The sequence below is a fragment of the Onychomys torridus genome, chromosome 14 (genome assembly GCF_903995425.1).
Source record: "Onychomys torridus chromosome 14, mOncTor1.1, whole genome shotgun sequence".
Classification (NCBI taxonomy): Eukaryota; Metazoa; Chordata; class Mammalia; order Rodentia; family Cricetidae; genus Onychomys; species Onychomys torridus.
This window is the reverse complement of record NC_050456.1, coordinates 10,193,461-10,213,078: the sequence shown is the minus strand read 5'-3', so window position 1 is coordinate 10,213,078 and position 19,618 is coordinate 10,193,461. Positions and strand designations below refer to the sequence as shown.

Below are 19,618 nucleotides of genomic sequence, written 5' to 3'. Positions count from 1 at the left end.
CCTCTCCTGTGTGAGTGTGCATGTGCCATGGCATGTGTATACATGTGTTCCTCTCCTGTGTGAGTGTGCATGTGCCATGGTATGTGTGTGGAGATCAGAGGACAACAGTCCTCTCCTTCCACTCTGTGGTCATCATGCTTGGCAGCAAATGCTTTGCTCACTAAGTCCTCTAGCTGGCCCGTGTGAGTGTTTCTAAAAGGCACACAATCTGCCTTCTACTTATCTTCAAAATCGTGTGCTCAAAGCATACAATGGGAATCGCATTGTGGCCATTTCCTAAGGCAGTGATAGGAAATTCAGCTTTATTTTACTATCCTAAAACAAAATGCTTTAAGACTCCCGGGAGCTCCGAAATACCTTAAAAATATGTACGTTCTTCTATTTTTATTACTGAAAATTTTCTTATATAGTATGCAAATTTTATAATGGGGCCTCAAGCCACAGGGAACTGTAAAGAACACTTTGGAACACTATGAGGCAGTTAGTGCATCATCAACATGTTCCAAGAACCTAGGACCCAGGAAGCAAAGAGCCACCAAGGTCAATCTGAAAGCTAAGCTTGGACAGCTTGCCCCGGCTTTTCTGTGGCTTGCTTATATTTTCTTAAAGTGATGGGCAGTTTGGAGAGGAACATCTTTGTGGATTCCAAAGGCCAACAAAACACCACTGAGGTTTTTTTTTAAAAGGTTGGTCCTTAGGTTAAGTTCTTGCTTGAAGGTCTGTTCATGAGCCCCGCAGAATGGACAGACACTCTCACGATGCAGACAGAAAAGGAATAAACGCGAGCAGACAAAAAGCTAATAAAGTACCTGCATGTTAAAGACTTCGTCAGAGCTTTCTGATTGCCCTGTAATATTGCTTACTTCAGCAGAGGCTTGGGAGGACAGCGAGGACGAGGAATACCGGTTGGCAGCTGGGTAACTTAATGGGCTGTGCAGGGGGGAAAACAGTCGTTAACTCAGTCCTGGAACTGTTTTATCACACACTGGCACGGCATAACACCAAAGGGAAAAAGACACAGCACATTTTGTTGTCTCCTCTTTGCCTCACTATAATCGAATGTTTGAGTTTATTTATTTCTCAGGCTGTTGCTGTTTTACCAGTGGCAGATGTCTGCATCTGCCTTGTGGCTTAATTATTTCATTAAGAAATAGTGAATTTGACAAATTGTACCATAAAGAATGAGAGAACCATTCCAGATCATCTTGTGGGACTGGCAAATTGTAAGGTAATTCAGAATATGACTTACCTGCGTCTAGGAATTACCCTGGTACCATCTGGACTCATCGAGGCAGGGGCTGAGTTTCTACACACACGAGGGCTTCCATTAGGAAAATGAACAGGACTGGCCTGAATACAAGCAGGGAACTCCTGAAAAGGAGGTGAAGAACACATTTTATTAAAGCAACTGATGTATGAGGTACTGCAATCTACTCAATATATATCCTCAGCATCTTTGCATAGGGACCAATTATAAATGCCAGTATTAGTGAGCCTTCTGACATCGACTTTTTTGTTTTTTTTTCATAAAGGGTAAATATGGCAAACATCAGGAATGTGATTGAAATATTAAAAGCGCCAATGGAAAATGCTGCAATGTGGTAGAAGAACCAAAAGATGTCACTATTGGACTTTTCATCCATCAACTCACAGAAAGCAGCAGCAGTGGTTAGATGCCCCACCAAGGCCCTTCAGCACACACCTGAATCCCAAAGCTCGATTTCATCACAAAGAACTGGTCCACCAGTTTTTTGTGAAGGGGTCTCATATCTTGAGGTACAAACTTCTCATGCACGGCCAGACCGAACTCCAGAATCTGTGCCTTGATAAAAACACAAGGAAAAGCTCCCATCAGTGACTTGTTCTCATGGGTGCTTGCTGTGAACCATGCATTACTGTAGACCTTCTACATCTGACCAATGGGAACAATAAATAGTAGCTCTACAGGTGAGGAAGCAGGATCCAAAAAGTCATTTATGTAGTAAGTAACAGACGGGGGTTTGGATTTGGGTCTGTCGGACTCCCCAAAAGGGACTTTCCTACTTCACTTTCCCCAAGCTCCTCCCCTGTGTACCTCATATCTTTAATGATAATCTTCTCTAGTGCTATGGGCCCCTGGCCTTCTGCTCCCCTTCCTAGGATGGGCAGGGAACAGGGTAGAAGCTGTTTCCTGTTTGGAAGGTCAAGCAAATCTTTCTTTCAGGATGCTACCCTCTCTCCTACATTGGCCTCCCACCCTCAAAGAGACTCTCAAATGTTTCTAGGGGAGAAAAGAAAAAAATGATCAGGAACCCTGTAGCAGTTGCTATGCCTTTTGTTCTTCTTTATAAATATTATTCTTGTTTACTTGCTATAATATAGCCAAGGATCCTGCCTTAAAGACAAGTTTGCCACTAGGACCCAAAAGGAAATGAATATACACATGCAACTTTCTTTTGTTCAACTCTCAACAGCATGTGATCTTTTGGGTTTGAACAGCAGCTATCTTCTGCATTTCAGTAAACTCTAGTCTGTGAGGCAAGCAAGCTGTGCAAGACCACAGCTGCTTGCAGCTTTGCATCTGTGAAGAGTCTACATAGAAACTCAAGGTCAGACCGGTCTGACCTTCACAGGCTAGAGCACCCAGCACCTTCTCTATGAGATGGGGCTGTGGCAGCTTCTACTCTGGATGCCCACCTCTGCCAGCATCTTTCCAAAGAGAAAAGCACCCTGAAATGAACATGAAAGATACATTGGAGTGTATCTGATACACAGAGGGAGAAACTGGCCTGTGGGATGAAGAGATGGGGGGGGGGACCCCCAAGAGTTTTGACTAACTATAGCAGCTGCTAGCCTTCTCCATTTAAAAAAGCTGTTGGGTCACCTTTCTTTTGCTCAGATAATGACACTTGGGTCCTCAGGGAATAGATTCCAGCATGGGGATTAGGAAGCTCATTGTGGGGAGTCTGGGTTTCCTGCCTGTGGCTCAAGCAAAGTAGGAGTCTACAGAGAAAGATGTGCTATGTAGCAGGCTGGTCAACTCTGTCAAGCCCAGGGCCTCTGTGGAACTTTTTTAGGCTTTCAAGGTTGTTCTGTGTTGGATCCAAATGACCAGGCTTTACACTTTCCCCTCAGTCTTAGAAACGGGTCATTGAGAAGACAATGACCATGGGCCAAGTGGCTCTCCACAACTGAGGGAACTCCTACAGGATCAGGCAGCTGGATGTATCTGTTGAAGATATCCCCTGTCAGCCAGACAGAGGTACAGGAAGGATGATGGCCTGTCCAGTCTGAACTCCTAACTGATGGTCCAACAGAAATGATGTGTCATCCAAGGTTACATGATACACTTTTATTTCAATTGTTAAATAGCAGAGACCTCACAATTTCCTGGCCACAGCACTTTCCATAGGATCTCATGAACAATGCCAGGCATGACACAGTAAAGTCTAACTGTATTTTCTTGAAAAGCTTCTTAACTCCAAGCTGCTGTTTTAATTCTGGGGAAAGAACTCATTCAGGCTGAACACAGAAGACAGAATCTGAAGGAGACTGCTTATGGGAGGTGATGCTCAGGTAAAATGCAGAGATTATAAAAAAAAATCAACCACATTAAGGTCTTTATGCAATCCTGCAACTGTATCCTTCCCACAACCACACTGGGAGCTTATCTACTTCTTGATTTTCCTTTGTAGGGTAAAGTCTCGTTTCCCTGAACTAGGCCACTTGCACTCATCCATGGCCCTGTCTCTCCCCAGGTCACCATCTTATGGATACTATCTAGAGAGCATAAATGGACTAAATTCCACCACAACCCTCTAAAAACATGCTGTATTTACTAATTTCATATTCTCAAGTAGGAAGAGATGCTTTTGTCCCATTGTCATATATACTCTACTTTTCATGGGAACAAAACTATTTCCTGTTTAAACCAGACTTCCAACTACGTCTCCCATCTCAGAGGTTTGCAAACCCTTTTCAGGTAGCTATCGACAGGGCACAGCAAGCGACAGAACACTTGCTCCAGCTCTTAGTCCTCAATGGCACCAAATAAATAAAAGTACACTGTTCTTTAAAGTAGAAAATGATGAGCATCCTGGTTTGTCCTCACAATAAAACCTCTGGGCTTTATCTGCAAAACACAATACTGCCGCAGAGCAAATCCCACTGCCTGCCTGCTCCTTACTATGGCGCTTACGTAACAGTCTCATTCACTCATGTATTTATCCACGATCTTGAGGCAGCCTGAATCTGAGTATAAAATTCTGAGGGACAAGTTAACAACAAGCCAGCAGTAAGTCTTAGGGAGGGACATAAAGGAGGCCACGTGAGATGTTACTTATAGGGGATGACTTGTTAAGTTTGTTCTTGCATCTGAGTGGGAGGAAAGAGTAGAAACTAGCCAGTTGGGATATACTACATACAGGTGGATCTGCCCACTTATGGACCCCTCAGCTAGGCTGTTCACGCAAATGCCTGCAGGTGGGTGTTTTGTCACAACACACAGAGCCGGATAGAATTTCGCCCTACCTGCTCAAGCATCAGTTCTCTTAACCGTGCTATCTTCTCCCCATCTTCAGGATGACTTAAAATATAGTCCTTGACAAAGAATGCCTAGGAAGAAAAGGGAAAGTCAGAACAGGCTGGGAGAGTCACCGTGGAAGTGAAAGACACACTTCTTACTTTTCTAAGGCTTGGCTATGTAGAGAAATAGTGTGATTATGAAACATGTTTGGGGACAGATGGAGAGATTCCTATCTGTGGGCAGCTGGTCACAGGCAACATTCAGAAAGCCAGAGCTTGTACACTAAGCATCTCTGGCAAAAAAAAAAAAAAAAAAAGCAGACCCAAGTCAATAAACTATAATAATAAATTATAAACTAAAATAAATTGTCTTAAGATTCAATGTGGCCAAGATGGTCTTCCAGGCTACAGAATGAGTACCAGAAAAGGGGCAAAGCTACAGAGAAACCCTGTTTCGGAAAAACAAAAAACAAACAAACAAACAACAACAAAATGATGAAAAGTCTACCTAAACCATCATCAACAACAAACAACCACAAGACTACACCCATGAACCTCCTTGACTAGGCAAATTATTTCAGGTAGATATTCGTTAAACATTTCTGACCTTCTCACTACATTTTTTCATCCCAACACAAGCACACAGACTTGAAGTACCTCATCATGAAGACAGAATACATGGACCACACAAATGGCTGGCTATACATTTGTTCTGTTTTACAAACATCTGTGCCGATTGCAGCCATCTGTCACTGAGAATGGGCCCAACAAAAAGATTTCTCTTTTTTCTTTTTCTTTTTTTGCACAAAAAGATTCACAAAACCCCAAGGCATCACCACTGACCAGTTCTTCTCCAGCAATCCTCAGTCCTCACCTCTTGGTACCTGGAAACTCCACCATTTACTGCGGCATCTATGACTCCATTGAGGCACATGGTCAAGGGGTTGATGTTCTGCATCTGCCTCGTCTGACACTGGCTGATCAGAGCCTTCAGCTGCTGATTCTTATTTTCTAACACTTCAATGGCATTTTCCAGGGGACTCATTTCTACCTGAAAAGCAAATGAGTGTAAATATCTATTGACTTTTATGACATTCAAAGCTAAAGATATGTGTGTGTGTGTGTGTGTGTGTGTGTGTGTGTGTGTGTGTGTGTGAGAGAGAGAGAGAGAGAGAGAGAGAGAGAGAGAGAGAGAGAGAGAGTATCCAGCTTTTGAATCACCTCTGGTTCTTAGCTCCCATCAACATCTCTTCCGGGAGTCATCCCATAGCACAGAAAAGGATGTGGAAGTCAAGGTACCCATTCATCAGGAAGGAGTGAGAACAGCAGGTGACTATATCCATTGGTGGAAGTGTGCTTTGGGTAACCAGAAACTGTCCATTTTCTAATAGCATGGCAATAAGCTCCCCATGTTTTTTATGTTCTTTTGGATGGACCCCAAATAACGAATGCTTCACCCCTTTAGGTGCTTATTGGATACAGAGCAGCATGGGAAATGCAGAGATACATTAGCAGATCTTCCGGTGTCAAAGAGCTTTCAGCCCCATTGCAGAGAGGGGACATATGCCCATACAGACCCCCATATGCATTTATAATAGCACCATATGGTGGCACAGGATGACACACAGTTGGGAGTTACAGAAAACAAGATAATCATGTACATGCCAGGATCTATTTCTTGGCACAGAGCCAAATAGAATCATAATGACTTACTGGGTTGGTACAGGGGACCTAATTGTGAGTGTGATCAAAGTGTTTTTCCAATAGAAGGCATTGTGCTGTTAATGTTACTACATTCTCTCTGAAGAGAAGGTCTGCCAAACTCTGAGTAATGAGGCAATTTGGGCATACAGAAAGCACACTTATGCTCTTCTTCTTTCAGTTAGAGACACAAATGAGATAAAAGGCCTCTTAGACTGTCTTAAAGCAACGCTGAGAAGTCTTAGAATAACTCAAGTGTATGGAAGTTAAGAATAAACATTTATCAAAGGTAATAAAAAGGGAAGGGAGTACAAGCCACAATACATGACCAATGATTTTAATGTGCATAGTCAGCAAAGAACCCATTCACAGAATGTACAAGACTTCAAAACCAGTAAGACAAAGGTAAACGAAACCAAGAAAAACTGGGCAAAAGATTGAAACATCAATTTCACAGAGGAATCAATTCAAAATGGCCAGTAAATGTCTACAAAATGGCCAGGAAACAAATGAAGAATCATACCATAGTGATGTCATATAAAACACCCCATAGAATGGTAAAAATAAGTGTGGCCACAGCAAACAAGAGTGTAAATGTGGACACCAGCTCCTCTCCTGCTGCTGGACGTTCAAGCTGCTGCATCGACCGGAAAACGGTTGAAGGACCATCGCCCATCTACTGTGCAAATTTCATAGATATGATTTTTACTTTTCATTATCTCATGGTCTAGAGAGTCTATTCACAGGCATACACCTGAAAAAAAGTCGGAGCTGGACATGTATGTACATGTGCAGCTGGAACCGTGTATAAAAATGTTTGTAACTGTTGCCCCAAATTACTGTTTATCAACAAGAGAATTTGTAATATACTGTGGTCTGTTTATGCAGTGGAATAATTATAGTCATGGGAAGCATTCATGGGAAGCATTCTTGTCATCCTTAATTGGAAAAATGTCACAAGTAACACTAGGAGGGTGGAACAAGTCTGGGCAGAGTACACAGTTACATGAAACTAAGTGGACTGGTTTAGAAAAGTGTAAATCAGTGAAAATGAAGCAAAAAAAAAAAAAATACATACTAGAGCCAAGACAGGGAAGTGGGACTGTAATTTGGAGCTGTGCTCAAGGGCCCCTGCAATGTTACTAGCAGCACTGGCTACTGTGATATTAAACTTTCGTTTCCTATGTTCAAACGCCAAAGCAGAAAGCAGAGTCTGAGTCTAAATCACTGCAAGCTAAAAAGTGAAACACTTTGGAACACAGGGCAGAATGGGGCTGTGGCTCTCACCCTTCCTGATGCTGTAGCCCTTTAACACGGTTCCCCATGTTGGGGTGACCCCCAACCGTTAAATCATTTTCGTTGCTACACTGTAACTGTAATTTTGCTATTGTTATGAATCATAGTGCAAAGATGATTCTGTGTTTTCCAATGCTCTTAGGTGACCCCTGTGAAAAGGTCAATTGAACCCCAAAGGGGTCAGGGCCCACAGGTTGAGAACTGCTGCTTAGGAGCTGTGGGTGGGGAGGAGAGGCTGTTGAAAGGACACAGACTTTCAGTTCACAAGGGGAAGAACTTGAAGAGATCAATCATTCACCAGCTGCAAACAACCAGCCCCGTTACTACACACTTAAAAATGGTTACGAGAAATTTTATGAGTTGTTTTTACTATAATAAAATACAAGAATCCATCTTCACGTTTACAAACTCTAATACTATTAATTTATAATTTTGTGAAGATCACATAAGATATAATAAAATACAAGAACTTCAGAGACTATTTCCAGTATGTACTTGAGACAAAGTATAAATAGTTCATAATGCTGGAGAAAACCGGACACAGGGAAGGAGTGTACCAGTCGCAAAAGAACCAGAATGAGTAAATAAATATACGACAGCAAATCTCACAGCTCTGAGTAAATACAAGTGAGCAATACACAAGCTGCCATATTTTCCTTATCAGGTCAGAAAGCAAAGAAGGAGTCTGGGAGAAAGACAGTAGGCAGCTGTCCACTCTCCTTCCCAAGAAAGTCCTTTGGGGGAACTGAGAAGGAGACAGGTGGCCAGGTCATTTCCTCTAGCTGACCAAACCTTCACGTAATAGGAGGAAGAGCCCATGGAGGCTTGTAGTAGGAAGTTAGAAGACTTCTTAAGTAGACAAGGCCAGACTCCAGGAGAATGTCCCTGAGAAGTTTAGAGCTAAACCCTCTGGAGTATGATGTGCAGTGTCTCCTAATGTACACTTCAAAGTGGGGAGCCCTGGGAATCCCACTTACAGATTTCATCTGTTGTTCTAAATTGTAACATTGCTGTGAGATACAAAGGTATGGTGAACGATGCTTCGGTCACCTTGAATTACTAAGAAAGCTTGTCACTGGGAAGGGACAAGGAGTTGTGTCTGATTGGCTCAAAGGTGACGTCTCTGTGGATAAGTAAGAAATGACTCAGAAGAGAATTTGAACAGGCGTCAAAGTGCAATCATAAAGCAATTGAAACTAAATAATAAAATTAAGAGGAATAATTTAATAACAATAGCTGCTAGGTATTAACACAGAACAAATACACTTAAATCTATGACCTAGTAACAATAGTAAAACCCAAATCAAGTGAAACCAAAGTAACCTTCTTGTTACTCTCACAGGGCAATAAGGAATGAACTCATTTTGAATGGAACATTTTATCTCTTTTCCTAGATCTCATAGCAATAAACTATTTGATGATGGATATTATTATTTTATAGGAATATTGCAATGAATAAAGATAGATGATGAAATATCAAAAGATAAAATACATTTATTTATCATGAGTGTGCACATGGAGGTTAGAAAACAAACTCAAGCAGCTGGCTCTTTCCGATAACCATTTGGGTCCTGGGGGTTGACCAAAGTTTTCAGACTTTGCGGCAAGCACCTTTACCTACTGAGCTAATATCATATCTTAATCCCTGAAAGACCAAAGGGTCTGGGCAATGATGAACAATATCTGATGATCATTTATTCTTGCTAACATCAGAAGAAAAGAGAAGGGGGGCGGGAAGGGAGTCAGAGAGAGCACAAAGTACCTATGAAGTAGTCCTGCAATTAATCTAGCAATTTACAAGAAAGGGAGGCCACAGAGAAACATGATAAATGACCCCACATGGGTCAAGACTTAAGGAAACATTTCAAGGCAAACCAATGTGATTCTTCAACAAAAATTATTTTTAAAAAAATGATGCCGGGGAGCATCTAGACTAAAAAGGATTTAGGAGACACTATACACAATGGCAATGGACATCCAGAGTCAACAAAGAATGAAAAAGAAATCAAAGAGACTCCTGGTGAGGCTTACTGGAACACTGGACCATTTATAGTCAATACATAGTATTATCATTTATATATAATATGATACGGTCGTTTAGAAATACACATAATGAGACGGTGCTGGATGAAACTGTATGATGTCACACTTGTCACAAAATTATCTGGTGTGAGGAGTGGTTAGAAGGGCAGATGAAATAAAATTGGTCCTTTTTCTGGCTGCTGAAGATGACAAGTTAGGATTGCTACACATTTTTCTCTATTTTTGTGTGACATAACTAAGTTTCAAGGAGTCACTGGCTCCCATCTATGAACTATGAAGCAGAGGCTCCTTACATGCAGGCTCCCCTGGAGGGCAGGGCAGTAACGAAGCACTAGATGGCGCTGTTAGCAAGGCTGGGGGAGGCTCCTGCGTTTCTGTGATCCATATGTACATCTTTGATTATGTTAGTTCTCTGACAGTTTTATACATGTATAAAGTATAATTTGGTAGGTACTAATACAACCCTTTTAAATCTCCCTCACACCCTATTATTCCATCCTCTCTATGAGTGCCCTTCCCACATCTTTGTTTTGTTTTGTTACTGTTTGGAGACCCACTGAGTTTATCCAGGATCATCTGTGTAACCATGGGTTTGGACTCACCCACTGGGTCTAGTGGGCTCCTCAGTGGGTACTCAAATGAAGACTAACGACTGCTTCCCTAGCATCCATCACTAGCCAGTAGTTCGGGGGGGGGGGGAGGGACGGACGGACGGGCGGACGGGCGGACGGGGGGGCGGGGGACACAAAGCCCTCCCTGATCTGTAGATTGACTGTTGATAGAACCTGCCCTGCACAGGTTCATGACAGGAGGCTGTTATGAGGTTCTAAGTCCACTGGCTGCACCAGCTCCAGCAGACAGGATTCCACAGCCCTTCTTCCTAGCTAACATTCTTCGGCCACACACCCCAAAGTGGGGTGGTATAAATGTCCTGTTCAGGGGTCAGGTCCAGCTGTTACAGTCAGCACTGTGAGCAGCCATGGGTTTCTGCATTCACCACTATTTACTGTGAACAGGCTTCTCTGAATAAGGCTGGAAGAAGGAAGCCCTTGTGTGTAGATATAATCATAAATATTTAGAAGGCAGATTGGCATCACGACAATTTAGCTAAATAGGAATAAGTTCAGCCCTAGGAACTAAAAATCTCCTCAGGAGTTTTCTTGTTTGTTTGTTTGTTTTTGGGGGAGGGGCAGGTAAACTGCACTGGGTATGACGAGGGGCATCCAGTCTACACTGAGATTCCATCTCCCCAGAGTCAAGATGGCGGTCATTAAGAAATCCAATAACAACAAATACAGGTGAGGGCAGAGGAGGCCTTATTCACTGTTGGTGGAGCAGACTGCTGCGGCCCTGTGGAGATCAGTGTGGAGGGTCTCAAAACAGCTAGAAACAGAACTACCATCGGACCCACTCTTGACCAAATATCCAGTGGAATCCACCTCATGCTATCCAGAGATATCTCATGCTTGAGATAGCGACTCAACCATGCTCAGTGCTGCGCTGTTCACGATAGCTGAGAAATGGAATCAGTCTTGATGGCCATCACCTGACGACTGAATAGTGAAGTGGGATATGTGTACACGCTGTGTTTTATTCAGCCATGGAGAAAAGTGCCATTAGGAAGTCTGCAGGCAAATGGATGAAACCGAGGGTAGGGAGGGGGGGGCAGACTGAGACTCAGAAATAGAAACACTTTCACGTCTTTCTCATTTATGCAGCCTAGCTTCAAACCTTCACGTTTGCGTAATTAATCTGGAGTACCTGAAGAAGTAAGCAAGGGCTATTGGAGTGGAAAACGCCTTAAGGGGGCGGAGAGAGCAACGCACAGGTGATAAAAAGTCAGGGAGCTGTGAGGGAAAAGTGTAAGAAAGGATGGGTGTGGCCGGAGAGAGGAGACAAGAAGCGAAGGAGGAAGGTAACCAGAACTGAGAGTGGACAGAAACGCCACATGGACACTTACTACCCCGTTAAGCCAATTTAAAACAGAAGTTTAGGAAGATTTAGAAGGGCACTATCCCGGATGTTTGGAGAGTGCTGCTGTGAGCCAGTGTTACTAAACAAGACCATAGTGCCAGGTCTGATATACTTCCTTACGGATTGTCAGCCAAAGAGGCTCTGGAGGTCTTTAAAACAATCCCGGCGCTCACCATTCCTCTGGACCCCAGAACTAGCTGATTAGACCTTACTGCTAAAGACACCACACATCTTGTAGGGAGTGGAGGAATCAAGGTAGAACTAAGCTGGCAGCTTCGTCCCGTGTCTAGTGTTCCTAGTGTGGATGGTGTCTGACAGGCAGCTGAGCAAACACACCAGTGGTCTTTCTTTACCGTGAACTCTAGGATCAAATGAATTTGAAGCCAAACTTTGAATGTCTTTTTCTTTCAGATTCTGGCATTGCAGACAAGAAATCTCAACTCATTTTCTGTGTTTATTGAGTATGTACTGTGTTCCTGAAGACCTGTGTTGGACAGCAAGAGCCAAACCAGTAAGCTAATGGATCATGGAGCATTCCAGGTAGGTGGAACAGGAGAACCACATGGAGGCTGCCGAGCGTGGGCTGTACTCAAGGGAACAAAGTAGACCAGTGTGACTTGTTCTCTTAGAACATGAGATTACATAGTCTAAGAAGGTAGGCAGCTGATGTTTCAAAGGCTATGTTTAGTAGTTCTCTATCATTAGCAGCATGCTACTTTTCATGAGGGGTGTGTGTGTGTGTGTGTGTGTGTGTGTGTGTGTGTGTGTGTGTATGAGTGTCTGTTGTTTCCTGGGCTAGGACCATTGGTGAATCTTCACAAGATTTAACATTCTGGGCTGCATGGATCTGCAAAGGCTCCTTGAACCATTAATGCAGCGTGGAGGATTAAGAACTCTGCTGTGGGTTGGGCTTCTGCCACTCTGTAAGAAGCATAATAACAAGACTTTGTGAGCACAGTGTTTGGCTGCCTCCCCTCTTCCTTGAAAGGCACTAAAGTATGCCACACCAGCAAGCAGCTCTAGGGGACCTCTAACTCAGATTGCATGCAGAACAACTGGGCTGACATGATTTCCTGAATTGGGTTTCATTTGCTTAGGGTGCTCTATTAATATTTTGACACTGAGAAATGAAAAACTCATCCAACTCTTAGCTTCGAACATGATCAGTGGGTCTTCACGGCTGAGAGACTTTGCAGGAGAAGCCTCTGGAGAGACATTCTGGGTGGGAGCTACTCTCATTTGCTTATTGACAGAGCAGGCTGCTACTTAACTGAGGTACTGTTTGAATGATAGATTTACCATTGATGTGTTTTATTTCAAACAGGGTACTAGGCTGAATCAATACAGGGGTCCTACAGCTGTCACGCTGAAATGCAGTAGGGACAGACACCAGTGTGCAGTCCCAGCCCTGTTGCCTTCAGCTGCTCTCTCCAGTTTCTCTTTACTGGGGATGGAAGCTGGGGAGATGCCTGGCAACCAGAGAATCCTCAAGAGCTGTGGTCACCAGGTTCTATAATGTCATCCACTGATCTCTAGCTGAGGCTCCAGCCAGGCCTGCTCAGCTCCTCACACAATTCCTCCCACCGCAGACCAAAACAGCACAGGCTCCATGTGTGGACAGACGTCACATAAGCTTTATATGAAGGGGCTTCATATTAGTTTCACTTTGCCAACAGGAAAACCAAGTCTTGAAGAGAACAATAGATTTTGGAATCATTAAAAAATCTGTTTGAGTCTACACTCTTTCAACATCTTGATGATGATGATCTTTATCAAAGGCTTCTAACTTCTTGGTAAAAATTTTGAAAACTGGAACAGAATACCTATTGCATAACTCCAGCGTGATGACTACATAATAGACTGCCTTCTTGGCTCTGGACTGCCACATCGCAGGCAATGAAGATCACAGATCTGGCACCATTAGGAGACTTGGCATTCTGGTTGCCACTCAAGAACCCCAACAGCTTTTTGTTGTTTTTACATGCTGCAACCATAATTGCTTTAAAGAATTTTTCTGGTTGGATGAACCAGGACAATATCAACATTCACTTTCAATGCCTTGGGTAATAGCAGTCAGTATTTTGAGGGACCCCAGGGAATGCAAAAGCATAGGCAATCAGTAATGGGCTCAGTCCGAGGGGAGCAGCTGGGCTGTGGATGTGGGGAAGATGCTCCACTCCTTACCACTTCACGCCTTTCCACTTCGAACCAGCGGGAGATGCCCGGTAAACTCTGCACCAAGTAGAGTGATGTTCTCTCCACCCAGAGACTCTGCAAAACACAACACAAAGTCACTCTCATGTTGCCCCACTTTCTAAGCCCTGAGCTGCGACAAGTCTGACCAGGTGCTGCTCATTCCTGCAGCCCTCCTTTAGTCCTCACTGGAACACTTGTGAAACAGTACGATGCATTTAAAACGCATGTAGGTACTTCTGCAGACTGCCTGAAACCTCTGCAGAGCAAGCGAGGACCTGCTCAGAAAGCAGGGGCCAGAACACAACAGCAAGTTGTATGCAGTCTCCTCCACTGTTTCTCCAAAATGGGACTTTAACCCTTTTACTCATCAAGGTTTAGCCATTTTCATCTCCAAGAGGCAATAACATGAGCTATCAAGACAAGATCAGAGTCACAGCCATCTGAAGGGAGAAGGGACTCTAGGGTCACTAGTTGCAGAGAGATTCTTGAGCCACTCAAAAGCCACATTCTAATTACCAGAAGGGCTGGCATTGACACACACAGACACACGGGCACACACACACAGACACACACACACACACAGACAGACACAGACACAGACACACACACACACACACACACACACACACAGACACAGACAGACAGACACAGACACAGACAGACAGACAGACACACACACAGAGACAGACAGACACACAGACACACACACAGACACACACACAGACACACACACACACACACACACACACACACACACACACACACACACACAGACAGACACACACACACAGACAGACACAGACAGACAGACAGAGACAGACAGACACACACACACACAGACAGACACACACACACACACACACACAGACAGACAGACACACACAGACACACACAGACACACAGACAGACACAGACACAGACACACACACACACACACACACACAGAGACACAGACAGACAGACACAGACACAGACAGACAGACAGACACACACACACACACACACACACACACACACACACACACAGACACAGACAGACAGACAGACACACACACACACAGACAGACACAGACAGACAGACAGACACACACACAGACAGACACAGACAGACAGACAGAGACAGACAGACAGACACACACACAGACAGACACACACACACACACACAGACACACACACACACAGACAGACAGACACAGACACAGACAGACAGACACACACACACAGACAGACAGACAGACAGACAGACACACAGAGACAGACACAGACAGACAGACACACACAGACAGACAGACACACACACACACACACACACACACACACACACAGACACAGACACAGACAGACACACACACACAGACAGACAGACAGACAGACACACAGAGACAGACACAGACAGACAGACAGACAGACACACACACACACACACACACACACACACACACACACACGGAGCCTCATCTCTTCTCCATTGCCACATGCGTGAGGCTATAATTCCGGTGATAAGCTGAGCTGCTGTAACTCAGGGACACCTGTGTGCTCCAAGCTGGACTCCTGACCAGGAACCAGCTCCTCCAGGAGACATGAAACACAGCTGCTTTGGACATGAGCCACTGTACATGACAAGGTTTTCTTTTATCAACAAGTTTTGGAATTTATACTTTATCATTGTTATTTAGTGAGCTCCCAAGAGGGACAGGAACTTGACAAAATTCCTGGAATTGCACCATTTATTCAGCCCACAGAGGGGCTAAAAAGAGGATGTTTTCCTCCTGTTTTTTTTTTTTTTGTTTGTTTTTGTTTTTGTTTTTTTACCAGTGAAGAGCTACTGAGATGACTATGGAAGAGTCCCCGTGGGAAGAGCTGGAGGGATCTGGAGGGATCTGGAGGGATCTGGAGGGATCTGCTTATGATAGGGAGCCAAGCAGATAAGGAGCTCAGAGGGAGGAAAGGGATGTTCACGGTGTGCATAGGATGCAGGTGTTCATACCATTGTAGGGATGAGGACGGCAGCCTTCTGAGAAGACAAATGAGCTGGATTCTCACAGAGTGAAGAGTTCATGGGGAGGAGAGTGGGGGCTGCTGTGCAGGCAGAAGGCTGCCCACACAGCCCTCTAACTGCTTGTGAAAGGGTATGGCAACCAATGGAGAGAGAAGGTGGGTGTCGCTGGAGTCAAGAGGGAGGGTGGGTAGGCAGACTGTGGAGAGGACAGGCTTGGGGGCAATTCGGTACAATCTGGAGCCAGATTCTGAAGGCCATAAGTACAGGGAGAGGGAGCCTGATTTAACCTTATCCATCCCAGTGAGGTAGCTGTATCACTGATCATTTAATTGCTGGCCAGGTGGAGGTATGGTACAGCAGGAAAAGCAAAAGAAAGGGAGTTGGAAGACGTGGGTTCCAGGGCGAGACTAACGGTCATGGGCATGCGACTGTGCAAGCCAACCAGATGACTCTAGTGCATCCGGGACAGAGGACTGGAAGTGAGTGCAAGGAAAAAGAATGGCATCACATTCTAATTAGATCTAATTAGATCTAATTAGCTGACTCTGGAGGAGGAAGAGAGAATTTGAACGATGCAGAAAGGTCTAGAACATGATTGTGGGTCTTTGCAGCAATCCCTCAGTGGTGTTTTCCAATGGGCCTGTTACTGTTCAATCCACAGGGAGAAGGATGACCTCAAGAAGAGGCCAGCAGGGCAGCTTGCTGGTGCTGCTGCAGTTGGTTGGTTCTAGCCTGTCTTTTGTTCTTTTATCATGAGAACATTTTGTGATTAGATTTCTGAAGGGATCCACAGTGAATGCACATCAAACCTTTCACAAAAGCCCCTCTTTTTTTTTTTTTTTTTTTTTTAATTCAGTCTCTGTAGAACTCTGCAAGGCTACCACCACCACCCTCTTGCCTCTTGGCTGGGAATAACCCCTGTAATTAACTACTGGCAGCTCTGGGAACTGATAGGCAAGACTGTGTGGGTCAACAGTAGGCAGGAGAAAGTGTTAGGAGATGCCTCCTGGCTTAGGAAGGGAGCATTTTCTGTGAGAGATGCTAAGCCAACCCTCACAGATAAGGTCATTTGACAGTTTGTTGATGTGCAGATGCTGAGTCACTTGGCTCATCCTAGGCTTGCCACATCACTGTTTTCAAGGAAAGGGATGGGCACAAATGGTTTCTGAACATCTGCCTCCTTTCCCCATTGGGGCCGTAAGAACTCTTTCTGGCTGGGAGCATGCAGAACTAGCAAGGCCTATTGGGCATGGTGAGGACAGACACCCCAGGCCAGGCAGAGGCCAAGATGTGCATGCATGCTGGTCCGCATGTAGGAAACCTAACCACACTGCTGTCAGGAAGACTGTAACAAAGGACAGAGCAGTGAGTGTCTCCTCTGCACCAGCCGTCTGCCCACGTGGCCTTTTCTCAGTTCCCCCTCGCCTCTGCCTTGGTTTCTCTTTACTCTGGGCTTCTTTGATGTTGGAATGTACTCACTACTCCCACAATGGCTCACCATGAATGGACAACAGGACTGGGTTTGGAGAGGATTTTAAACGCGGGTCTCAGGAGCACTGCCCTTTGTCAGGATGTCAGGAACTCCTCCCAGATCTGCTCAGATTTTCCTGGCAGGGGACCCAAAATCTTCTTGCCTGGAAAGTGTTCCCCATCACGTGGCTACACTGTAGAGCTGGGGAGCTACTAGTATGAAAGATTTCTAGACCCTTTGTTCCAGTCACGTGACAGTAGCCTCAGTTCCTATTTTCCAAGACTCAGGGAAGCACACAGGAGGCAGCATGTGACAGAGATGTGACAGGCAGGCAGGGTACCTTGAATTCATTCTCCTTGTCTTTTGTGCCTTTGTGGAATGGTCTGTCATAGCGGAACTTCCAGATGTGATTCACTTTATAGAAGCTTTTGATGTTGTCGGGAACCCCCTCTCTCTGCAGGACCTCCTGGCTCTCCGGAATGGGAGTCACAGCATATATCTGCAAATCTAGGAGGAAAGAGTCAAGGAAGGAACCTGACTTGGCAAACAGCAAGGCATTCTGGGTAGCCATCTGGTGTTTCCATTTCAGCTGAAAGCATTTTAAAAAAATTGCCCAGGAGATATGAACAACACACTTCATGAAGCATGCCTCAAGCTTCAGGCCTTGACTGGGTCCTAAGTATGCGGTTCTGACAGTACATATGTGTGGCATTTCCATAACCTGTGAGTGGGGGTGGGGAGGAACAGGTGGGCTTGAGGATTCAGTATCAGAATAACCTAGCTCTTGTAATGAGCTTTGATCTTTAGTCTGCTCACGGCTCCCCAAATTTATTTATAATGATAATCCCATAATGGAAATCCTCCTAAGACTATGATCAAAGGCAGTGACCAGAACACCAGCAAGGACTTGCTCTTACCAAGAGCTGCTGTGACCTCAGCCTTCTATAACTGGGTATCCGTTCTCCAAAACCAAGTACAGAGAAGCAAAGTGGTTGGCTGGAGCTCACATTTTATTTACTAGTTTGCTTACCTAATTACTTACTTCCCAGAGAAACAAAGATAAGTATTTTTTTCTTAAACAATTTTTTGTTTCTCTTGCATATTTAGGTTTCTGCTTTGAAAGTACATCCGTAATAGATACTAGGAGCTTCCCAGTCTTCTTTAAAACCATGGGTTTCAGATGGATTTAGAGAGAACTGATGGGTGAATTGCACTGTGTCGAAAGCCAAAGTACTTCCATTTGAGCTGTCTCTGTTTAGATGCTGGGACTGTGAATTTTATGCTATGATTAAGTCAGAGTCCAGAATATCATAGTAAGAGCCCCCCCAAAGATACTGGAGGTGCTTCTTTTTCTTCCTTTCCTCACTCCATAATTAAAGTATGGGGGAGAGGAGGGTGGAGGATGTGCAGTAGTGAACACAAGGCTTCCACTTCCTTGAACTAAAGCAGTTTCCACAGAGTCAGAGGAAAATTCTTCTATGGGAAATCCAGTTAGAAAGAGCTTCAGAAGCAGAGCTGGATCTGTGTGCCAATCAGGAGGGAGAGGGGTCCTTACCAGCTGTTTAAGGGATTTCTTCTCAACTGATCCTGTGATAACCATTCGAATAATTACATTCTGTTGAGAAGGTACTAAGATGATAGGGACTGGGAAGGGTAAGAGTGTGGCCACTGAAAAGGGAACAGTGGCTGTAACACTTAATAGGACATTGCCTTGGAGCTAATGGCAGGTGCCACCCCACTGGAGCCTAGCCCACCAGGAATGGATACACTGAGCCTCCGCCTGGAAGATGGTTTCGTCAGGCTGGTTGGCATGCTGCATGGCGATGGCATGGGGGAACTCGTTCAGCATTCTCTGTTGGAAGGCCTCCAGTCTTTCATAGTCATGCCCTCGACATACGAACTCCTTATTCTGGGGTGCAACCAAGAAAATTAGGATTATACAACAAAGACAAGGCAAAAATCATGACAGTGGCAATAAGTGACCATCTGCCCCCACTGCAACATGACATTACAACATTAATAAACCAGAACTATCTGAAAAATATGCCCATCAATTAAACATGCTGGACAAAGGGCAAGAGCCTCACGTGTTATTGACCTTCACCAGACCCAACAGCATGCTCTGAATTCCAGGTTAATTTGCATGGGGGATGCAGTGGGCCCGATACTGAGCATCAAAGACAAGAACCAAGCAATATTTCCTAAAATGTTGACAGACATATGTTGGAGATGATTTTTATAAAATCAAACTCATATACATAAATTTCTAATTTCTAAGAGAACAAACCAATGTAATAACTAAAATTCCTTCTTACTGGATTGTCTTTCTGAAAGTCTCTGAACCAGCCCTATACTTCTATTAGGAGGTCAGGCAGGCGGCCCATCTCGACTATAGCCTTCAGGAGGACAGAGGGGCCAAAGGCACAGTGACTTC

At 44.4% G+C, this 19,618-nt stretch overlaps 1 protein-coding gene across 4 annotated transcripts in view; it reads right to left on the bottom strand.

The window, feature by feature from the left end:
- Positions 1 to 19,618, bottom strand: part of Dock4 (dedicator of cytokinesis 4) — a 406,069-nt gene that overhangs the window by 13,594 nt on the left and 372,857 nt on the right. For 3 of the 4 annotated variants that reach the window (XM_036206392.1, XM_036206395.1, XM_036206393.1), the window contains 8 exons: positions 18,952 to 19,093; positions 17,525 to 17,691; positions 13,702 to 13,788; positions 5,378 to 5,554; positions 4,510 to 4,593; positions 1,703 to 1,822; positions 1,250 to 1,371; positions 810 to 930 (listed from right to left, as the gene is read on the bottom strand). In XM_036206392.1, coding sequence (XP_036062285.1) covers positions 810 to 930; positions 1,250 to 1,371; positions 1,703 to 1,822; positions 4,510 to 4,593; positions 5,378 to 5,554; positions 13,702 to 13,788; positions 17,525 to 17,691; positions 18,952 to 19,093 — 1,020 coding nt within the window. The remainder of the gene's footprint in view (positions 1 to 809; positions 931 to 1,249; positions 1,372 to 1,702; positions 1,823 to 4,509; positions 4,594 to 5,377; positions 5,555 to 13,701; positions 13,789 to 17,524; positions 17,692 to 18,951; positions 19,094 to 19,618) is intronic. The other variant, XM_036206394.1, reaches the window with a different exon arrangement.